Below are 10,000 nucleotides of genomic sequence, written 5' to 3'. Positions count from 1 at the left end.
CCTCCAGCACCACATGGACATCGAGGAATGGAGTTTCCTCAACCCACTCCAGGACAGCCAGCTGTGACCCCGGCCCAGCTTCCTGGGTCAGAGGTCAAGCCCGTGTCCTAACTCGCACTAAGTCCCGTACACCCGTGATCACTGACCTACATGGGCTCCCGGCCCGGCATCGCCTCGATTTTAAAATTCTCATCCTGGTTTTCAAATCCCTGCGTAGCCTCCTCGCCCCTCCCCATCTCTGTAACCTCCTGCAGCCCCACAACCATTCTGCCTCTTTGACCAAGCTTTTGGTCATCTGTCCTAATATCTCCACACATGGCTCAGCGTCAACTTTTGTTTGATATTCGTTCCTGTGAAGCGCCTTGGGACGTTTTACTACTTTGATGTGCTATATAAATGCACGTTGTTGCTGTTGTTGGGCACCCAGGGGGATCTCCTGAGTGAGCAGGAATCCCCCACTGCCAACCAGGCGGATTCCAGTCAGGCTGCAGCGTCTGGAGTGACGGCGGCCCCATTAAAGGGGCCGATACCCCAGGGATCGTGTTTCAGGCCTCAGACTGGGCCGAGGCAGCAGACTGGGCTTCGCGGTGCCAGGGTGCCCTCTGTGGGCCATGCCTCAACACTGCAACTGGAACTAAAAGCCTCAGGGGGGAAAAATTCAGTTGCTTTGCGTTAATTAAAGGCGAGGTGCCGGGCGGCCATTTTTGTTGCTGGCCGCCCGCCAGCACCTGCCCCCTCTGCCGTCCCCGGCCTCCTGAACACCCCCCCCCCCCCCCGACCCCGACCCCGACCCCGACCCCGTGGAGTGCCGTCTGCGCTCCGTGAGCCCGGCACTTCTCTTGAGTGCCGGGCTCTTTTGCCGGCACTCCGATCCCTGGTGGCCCCCTGGGCCCTGGGTCACGCTGCGCAAAGCCTCTCCCCTTTAAGAAGGGGAGGAAGGCCTGTAGTACCGCGACGCAATGTGCGGCAATATTCCCTCGCAGCGCCCCAAGAGGGAGGTGGGGGGCGCTAATTTTTTCGGGGCGCTAAAAGTAGCACCCCGGTGAAGTTAGCACACCAGAGGGGGCGCAACCCAATTTTTCCCCCTCAATCTCCTGACTCAGTGGGTAACAGTCTCGCCTGATTCAGAAGGTTGTGGGTTCAAGCCCCACTCCAGAGACTTGAGCACATAATCCAGGCGACACTCCCAGTGCAGTACTGAGGGAGCGCTGCACTGTCGGAGGGGCAGTACTGAGGGAGTGCTGCACTGTCGGAGGGGCAGTACTGAGGGAGTGCCGCACTGTCGGAGGGGCAGTACTGAGGGAGCGCCGCACTGTCGGAGGGGCTGTACTGAGGGAGCACCGCACTGTCGGAGGTGCAGTACTGAGGGAGCGCCACACTGTCGGAGGGGCAGTACTGAGGGAGCGCCGCACTGTCGGAGGTGCAGTACTGAGGGAGCGCTGCACTGTCGGAGGGGCAGTACTGAGGTAGCACCGCACTGTCGGAGGTGCAGTACTGAGGGAGTGCTGCACTGTCGGGGGTGTCGTCTTTCGGATGAGACGTTAAACTGAGGCCCCGTCTGCTCTCTCAGCTGGATGTGAAAGATCCCATGGCACTATTGGAAGAAGAGCAGGAGAGTTCTCCCCAGTGTCCTGGGCCAATATTCCTCCATCCCCCCGTTATTGATTGGTATTATTGCTGTGTCTGGTTGTTTGAGACGTTGCACAGACACTCAATCCAAGTCCAGGCTTCGACGCGTTCCCTGATGTTTACTTGTAGTATTGGTTCTTTGTCACGAGAGGGCGCCGACGCTCTTTGCCAACCAGCTGGGAACGGCCACAGGAGCCCAGAGCAGGGAGAGGGAGTCCGTGAATCCCATCAGGATCACCGGATCGCGGAGCCCTGACTCCTCGGAGCAGCGAGAAGCCTTAAAGAACTTTTTAAAGAGCTTTGATTATTAAAGGAGCACAGGCTTCGTGAAAAGGAAGCTGTCCACTGGCGGCCGCTTTATTCTCAGAGCGGGAGGGGCGCGGTCCGTCAATTATCGCAGGATGTCACGTGACAGTGTGACGCTCTCCAGCGCAATTAACCCCACAGAGCTGTGTGTTTGTAAATAACTGAACAAGAAGAAGGGACGGTTTAACCGTTTGATCCTTGTTTTCAAATCCCTCCACAGCCTCTCCCCTCCATGTCTCTGTAATCTCCTCCAGCCCTCCCAGATTTCTGTGCTCCTCCAATTCTGGCCTCTTGTGCATCCCCCGATTTCCATCGCTCCACCATTGGTGGCCGTGCCTTCAGCTGCCTGGACCCCAAACACCAGTGTGTGTCAGCCGTGGCTCAGTGGGCAGCACTCTTCGTCTCTGAGTCAGAAGGTTGTGGGTTCGAGTCCCACTCCAGAGACTTGAGCACAAAAATCTAGGTACAGTACTGAGGGAGCACTGCACTGTCGGAGGTGTCGTCTTTCAGATGAGACATTAAACCGAAGCCCCGTCTGCTCTCTCAGGTGGACGTAAAAGATCCCACGGCACTTTTTTAAAGAAGAGCAGGGGAGTTCTCCCCGGTGTCCTGGGGCCAATATTTATCCCTCAACCAAAATCACTAAAACAGATGATCTAGTCATTACCACATTGCTGTTTGTGGGATCTTGCTTTGCGCAAATTGGCTGCTGCGTTTCCTACATTACAACACAGACTACACTTCAAAAAGTACTTCATTGGCTGTAAAGCACTTTGGGATGTCCGGTTGTCGTGAAAGGCGCTATAGAAATGCAAGTCTTTTCTTGTTTTTGTTAATATATTCCCTCTCCCCCCTACCCTATCCCCCTGCCCATTAATATTTCCAGCTCGCTGATCCTGCTGCTTATTTCTCTCCACAGACCTGTGTTGCAGTGAGAATGTCCCCGAGGTTGAGATCTTCAGCCTGTTGGCGGAGGGTTTACCGAGCTACACGCTGAGAGCCGACACCATGTACGGTTACAGCCACGATGACTGGTTACACACCCCCCTCCTGCCCCCCGAGCTCAGCACCTGCCTCACACAGGAGCAGATCGAGGAGACCTTCAAATACTTCCGTGAGTATCAGAGCGGGGGGGAGGGGGAGTGGCGGGGGGAGGGGGAGTGGGAGGGGCGGTGAGGGGGTGGGGGAGGAGTGGGGGGCGGAGGGGGAGTGGGGAGGGGTGGGGAGCAGGGGAGGCGGGGGAGGGGCAGGGAGCGGGGAAGGGGCGGGGGGAGCGGGAGGGGGAGGGGAGTTGGGGCGGGGGGGAGCGGGAGAGGGGGGAGGGGAGTTGCGGCGGGGGGCGGGGGAGGGGAGTGGGGGAGGGGCGGGAGGCGGGGGGGCAGGGAGGAGTGGGGGGGAAGGGGGAGGGGTGGGGAGTTGGGACGGGGGGAGGGGGTGGCGAGGGGCGGGGGAGGGGGTGGCGAGGGGCGGGGGAGGGGAGTGGGAGAGAAGGGGGCGGGGGAGGGAGTGAGGGGGAGGGGGTGGGGGAGGTGCGGGGAGGAACGGGGGAGAGGGGGAGGGGCGGGCGGGGGAGTTGGGGAGGGGAGTTGGGGAGGGGAGTGGGGGAGGAGCGGGGGGAGGGGAGTTGGGGCGGGGGAGGGGGGAGTTGGGGAGGGGAGTGGGGGAGGGGCGGGGGGAGCGGGGGGAGGGGAGTTGGGGCGGGGGAGGGGCGGGGAGCGGGGATGGGGGGAGGGTGAGGGGCGGGGTTGACGTTGCGTTGGATTGCAGACCCTAGACACAGACACAGACGATGCGATGCTGCTTGTGGAGCCTGGACCCCGGGGAGAGTCGGCCCACAAAGGGGAAAATGGGTGGTTGGATTACATGATCTGAGAGCCCAGGCCTCAGCCTATTTCAATAATATATTCCGATTGGACGTGCTGATCTGATTTGGTGACTGAATGATTTAATTACCGTTCTGTCTGATACTGAAGTTCATTTCTAGAGGGATAGATTTGAAAAGCAGGGAAGTGATGTTAAAGTTGTACCGAACCTTGGTTAGACCACACTTGGAGCACTGTGCACTGTTCTGATCTCCGTATTACAGAAAGGATATAGAAGCACTGGAGAAGGTGCAAAAAGCATTTACAAGGATGAGACCAGAACTGAGAGGTTCTAACTATCAGGAATGGCTGAACAGGCTGGGGGGTGTCCTGATTGGGGTCTTTAAAATTATGAAAGGGTTCGAGAAGGTAGGCGTGAAGAAGATGTTTCTACTTGTGGGGGAGACCAGATCTAGGGGCCATCGATATAAGACAGTCACTGATAAATCCAATGGGGAATTCAGGAGAAACTTCTTTACCCAGAGAGTGGTGAGAATGTGGAACTCACTACCACAGGGAGTGGCTGAGGCGAATAGTGTAGATACATTTAAGGGGAAGCTGGAAAAACACACGAGGGAGAAAGGAATAGAAGGATATGGTGATGGGGTGAGATGAAGAGGGGTGGGAGGAGGCTCGTGTGGAGCATAAACACCAGCATGGACCAGAGGGGCCGAATGGCCTGTTTCTGTGCTGTACATTCGATGTAAAGCTCAGCAATTTTAAAACGTTCTGGGAATAATTCTCTCTCCTGGGTATATCCCAGGCGTGGGCATTACATAGCGGATTCCAGACAGCACACGGAGCCCCCCTGTGGGCCATAAGAACATAAGAACATAAGAAGTAGGAGCAGGAGTAGGCCATACGGCCCCTCGGGCCTGCTCCGCCATTCAATAGGATCATGGCTGATCCGAACCTAGACTCACGTCCACTTCCCTGCCCTCTCCCCGTAACCCCTAATTCCCTTATCAGTTAGGAAACTGTCTATCTCCATTTTAAATTAATTTAATGTCGCAGCTTCCACAGCTCTCTGGGGTAGCAAATTCCATAGATTTACCACCCTCTGAGTGAAGAAGTTTCTCCTCAACTCAGTTTTGAAAGGGCAGCCCCTTATTCTAAGATTATGCCCCCTAGTTCTAGTCTCACCCATCAGTGGAAACATCCTCCCCACATCCACCCGATCAAGCCCCCTCACAATCTTATATGTTTCGATAAGATCGCCTCTCATTCTTCTGAACTCCAATGAGTAGAGGCCCAACCTACTCAACCTTTCCTCATAAGTCAACCCCCTCATCTCCGGAATCAACCGAGTGAACCTTCTCTGAACCGCCTCGAGAGCAAGTATATCTTTTCTTAAATATGGAAACCAAAACTGTATGCAGTATTCCAGGTGTGGCCTCACCAGTACCCTGTATAACTGCAGCAAGACTTCCCTGCTTTTATACTCCATCCCCCTTGCAATAAAAGCCAAGATTCCATTGGCCTTCCTGATTACCTGCATACTAACCTTCTGTGTTTCATGCACCAGGACCCCCAGATCCATTTGAACTGTAGCACTTTGCAGTTTCTCTCCATTTAGATAATAACTTGCTCTTTGATTTTTTCTGCCAAAGTGCATAACCTCACACTTTCCAACATTATATTCCATCTGCCAAATTTCTGCCCACTCACTTAGCCTGTCTATGTCCTTTTGCAGGTTTTTTATGTCCTCCTCACTCACTGCTTTCCCTCCCATCTTTGTATCATCGGCAAACTTGGATATGTTGCACTCGGTCCCTTCCTCCAAATCGTTAATATAGATTGTAAAGAGTTGGGGTCCCAGCACTGACCCCTGCGGAACACCATTAGTTATTGATTGCCAACCCGAGAATGAACCATTTATCCCAACTCTCTGTTTTCTGTTAGATAGCCAATCATCCACCCATGCCAGTATATTGCCCCCAATCCCGTGATTTTTTATCTTGTGCAGTAATCTTTTGTGTGGCACCTTGTCAAATGCCTTTTGGAAGTCCAAATACACCACATCCACTGGTTCCCCTTTATCCACCCTGTTTGTTACGTCCTCAAAGAATTCGAGCAAATTTGTCAAACATGACTTCCCCTTCGTAAAACCATGCTGACTCTGTCCGATTAAATTATGCTTATCCAAATGTCCTGTTACTGCTTCCTTAATAATGGACTCCAACATTTTACCAACCACAGATGTTAGGCTAACTGGTCTATAGTTTCCAGCCTTTTGTCTACCTCCCTTTTTAAATAAGGGCGTTACATTAGCAGTTTTCCAATCTGCTGGGACCTTTCCTGAATCCAGGGAGTTTTGGAAAATTACCACCAATGCATCCACAATCCCTACCGCTACTTCTCTCAAGACCCTAGGATGTAAGCCATCAGGTCCAGTGGATTTATCCGCCTTTAGTCTCATTATCTTACCGAGTACCACCTCCTTAGTGATTTTAATCATGTATAGCTCCTCCCCCCCCTATAGCTCCCTGTTTGTCTAGTGCTGGGATATTTTTAGTGTCCTCTACTGTAAAGACTGATACAAAATATTTGTTCAGCATTTTTGCTATCTCCATGTTCTCCACCACTAATTTCCCGGTCTCGTCCTCTAAGGGACCAACGTTCACTTTAGCCACCCTTTTTCTTTTTATATAACTGTAGAAACTCTTGCTATCTGTTTTTATATTTTTTGCTAGTTTACTTTCATAATCTATCTTCCCTTTCTTAATTAATCTTTTAGTTATTCTTTGCTGGCTTTTAAATGCTTCCCAATCTTCTATCCTCCCACTAGATTTGGCTACTTTATATGCCCTTGTTTTCAGTCGGATACTATCCTTTATTACTTTACTTAGCCACGGATGGCTGACTTTTCTTTTACGCCCCTTTTTCCTCACTGGAATATATTTTTCTTGAAAGTTGTGAAATATCTCCTTGAATGTACACCACTGCTCATGTACCGTCTTACCCTTTAATCTATTTTCCCAGTCCACTTTAGTCAACTCTGCTCTCATACCTTCATAGTCTCCTTTATTTAAGCTTAGTACGCTGGTTTGAGATCCAACTCTCTCACCCTCCAACTGAATTTGGAATTCAACCATGTTATGGTCACTCATTCCAAGTGGATCCTTTACTAGGACATTTTTTATTAATCCTGTCTCATTACACAGGACCAGATCTAAAATTGCCTGCCCCCTGGTTGGTTCAGTTACATACTGCTCAAGGAACCCGTCCCTAATGCACTCTATGAACTCTTCCTCAAGGCTGCCCTGCCCAATTTGATTTGTCCAGTCAATATGAAAGTTAAAATCCCCCATGATTATAGCTGTTCCCTTATTACAAGCCCCAACTATTTCCTGATTTATACTCCGACAACAGTTGCAACTGTTAGGAGGCCTATAGACTACACCCACTAGTGACTTTTTCCCCTTATTATTCCTTACCTCCACCCAAACTGTTTCACTATCCTGATCCTTTGACCCAATATCATTTCTCACTATTGCAGTGATTCCATCCTTTATTAACATAGCCACCCCACCTCCCTTTCCTTCCTGTCTGTCCTTCCTAATTGTCAAATACCCCTGGATGTTTAGTTCCCAGTCATGGTCACCTCGCAGCCATGTTTCTGTAATGGCCACCAGATTATACCCATGTGTAGTTATTTGTACCGTCAACTCGTCTATTTTGTTACGAATGCTGCGTGCATTCAGATAAAGAACTTTTAAATATGTTTTATGACAATTTATTCCTGCTTTTACCCCTTTTACTACTCTACCTTTATCTTTATACATTCTGTCCCTTCCTGACACGCTCTGGTTTTTAATTTCCCCACTGCTACCTTGCTCTATTGCCTTCTCCGCTGACATTTTTATTTTTCGCTCTCTTGAAACCTCCCCCCCACTAATTAGTTTAAAGCCCTCTCTACAGCCCTAGTTATTCGATTCGCCAGGATTCTAGTCCCAGCACTGGCCAAGTGAAGTCCGTCCCAACGGAACAGCTCTCTCCTGTCCCAGTACTGATGCCAGTGTCCCAAGAAGCAAAACCCATTTCTCCCACACCAGTCTTTGAGCCACGCATTTAACTCTCTGATTTTATTTACCCTAGCCAAATTTGCTCGTGGCTCAGGTAGCAATCCAGAGATTACTTATGAGGCTATCATTGCCGCCTATTTAATCAATGGACAGAAATTATGAGTGAGACTTAGTCATTCAGTCACAGGAACAGAATTTTTTTGCAATTGTCCATAAGCAATGCCACAGGAAATCAACTAGTAATTTAATATTTAAAATAGCAATCTTTCCTAATTGGAATGGTTGAGCATACAATATAAATTATATATAGAGCAGTAATTACAACATTTAAATGCATCACATTCGTATTCTATGCTATAGCTTAAATTAATCTATCTAATGTAGTATTTTGTGTTTGTAGTGACCACCTACCCTTTTCCCACATAGCTCTGCCTCAACTGTTCCGAGTGCTCCAATCCCTCCTCGGCCTAACCTAGGGGAGTCAGGGAATGAGAGACTTACAGAAAAAGACAGAGAACTAAAGTGAGAAAGAGAGTTGCAGACATCCAGAGATGACAAGAAGAGAAAGACAGAAAGAGTAGCAAAACTAACAGGAAGGTGGACGAAGAATTAGAGAATGTGAAAGAGAGAGTGAAAGATAGTGAGAGATAGTGAAAGATAGAATGAGAGAGAGATAGTGTGGGAGAGAGAGAGAGAGATAGAGTGAGAGAGAGAGATAAATAGATATATATAGAGATAGAGAGAATGAAGAAAAGAAAATGACTTTAATTTTTGTTATCTATAAATTAGGTATATTGTTGCAAGAATCCATACTTTCTTAGCAGAATCCTAATTCTACTTTTACTTTTCCTGAAGATCTGATTCCTTTAGATAGCACCACCCCAACTATCAACCACACCAGAAGCAAGCAAAGGGCTAAATACCAGACTATGTCACCAGTCTCGTCAATTGATTTTGTACGACGCAAAACAGCTTTTTCCCAGTAATGCTCACTTGCGCTCTGTTGAGTTATATTGACTGGAGTTCCATTTATGCAAATTTCAGTTTTTATTATTTTAATAGTTCCATCAGCCAATGTAATATTGCAAGAATCATCTATAATGTCACATCCTTGTGCTTTTTGCTCTCCAAACCAGATGTCCTTTATTCCATTCATTTCCTGGATGCCAGTTGCTTCAAATGGGAACCTTCAGAATGTGTACACATCCTCTTTTTAAAAGATGGATCTTGACAAAAGATTCTTTGTGTTATTGTTGTTCCTTTTGTGCATCAACGCACCATATTTAGTCTGCTTCTAAATCAGCTCTGGATAATGTAAACCTTTGAGTACATGGTGAGCCGGCAGGCAAACTCCAGTGCTAAATAAAGTAGAATGATATTCTGTAGCACACTACGTCCTTTTACGTGGGAAACTGTATTTTTATTATTCTCTTGCAACTATCAGTTTGTTTCATCTTTACTGTCCATCTCCAGCAACAACTCGGCTGACAGCCGAGCAATCTCCCCATATCGGATACGCTGTACCAACCGAGCAGTTCCTGATCCCCGGAGTCCGGGTAACTGCCTCTCACTCGCCTCCTCCGCTGTCCTCCAGCCCTCAGCTGCTGGCCCTGTCCATGGATCAGAAGCTGATCTCTGGGCCCCAGTAACACAGCAACAGACGACGGCGGAGTTTAAAGAGGCAATTTTTATTTTAAAAAGTTCAAACGCTATTGTCACTTAGAAACACAAACTTCTGACTCCTGACACATGAAATTAAATTACCCGACTCAATACGAGTCCTGGTCACTAAAATTATGTTTTTATAATCCTGTTTCCTCTCCCCCATATTTTCACTCACTCACTCTCTCTCTCTCTCTCTCACTCACTCACTCACTCACTCACTCACTCACACTCAAACACACTCAAACACACACTCACTCACTCGCACGCACACTCTCTTTTCTTCTTAGGCAGTCCCTCGGAACCGAGGATGACTTGCTTCCACATTAAAAATGAGTTCTCAGGTGACTGATGAGTCCAATGTGGGACCTACAGTCTCTGTCACAGGTGGGGCAGACGGTGGTTGAAGGGGCGGGTGGGTGGGGTGCTTGGGTTGACGTGCGCTCCTTGCGCTGTTTGCGCTTGGCTTCCGCTTGCTCCCGGCGAAGAGACTCGAGGTGTTCGGCACCTTCCCAG

At 49.4% G+C, this 10,000-nt stretch overlaps 1 protein-coding gene across 1 annotated transcript in view; it reads left to right on the top strand.

The window, feature by feature from the left end:
* Positions 1-9,522, top strand: part of LOC147100972 (uncharacterized) — a 19,705-nt gene extending 10,183 nt beyond the window's left edge. Inside the window, exons 3-4 of the mRNA XM_085966090.1 lie at positions 2,855-3,049; positions 8,678-9,522. Coding sequence (XP_085822216.1) covers positions 2,855-3,049; positions 8,678-8,808 — 326 coding nt within the window. The 3' untranslated portion in view covers positions 8,809-9,522. The remainder of the gene's footprint in view (positions 1-2,854; positions 3,050-8,677) is intronic.
* The last annotated feature ends 478 nt before the right edge of the window (positions 9,523-10,000 follow it).

The sequence above is a fragment of the Somniosus microcephalus genome, chromosome 24 (genome assembly GCF_052327205.1).
Source record: "Somniosus microcephalus isolate GS21.2 chromosome 24, FLI_Smic_1.0, whole genome shotgun sequence".
NCBI lineage: Eukaryota > Metazoa > Chordata > Chondrichthyes > Squaliformes > Somniosidae > Somniosus > Somniosus microcephalus.
The sequence above is the reverse complement of the archived record's forward strand: the minus strand, read 5'-3'. Positions and strand labels throughout refer to the sequence as shown.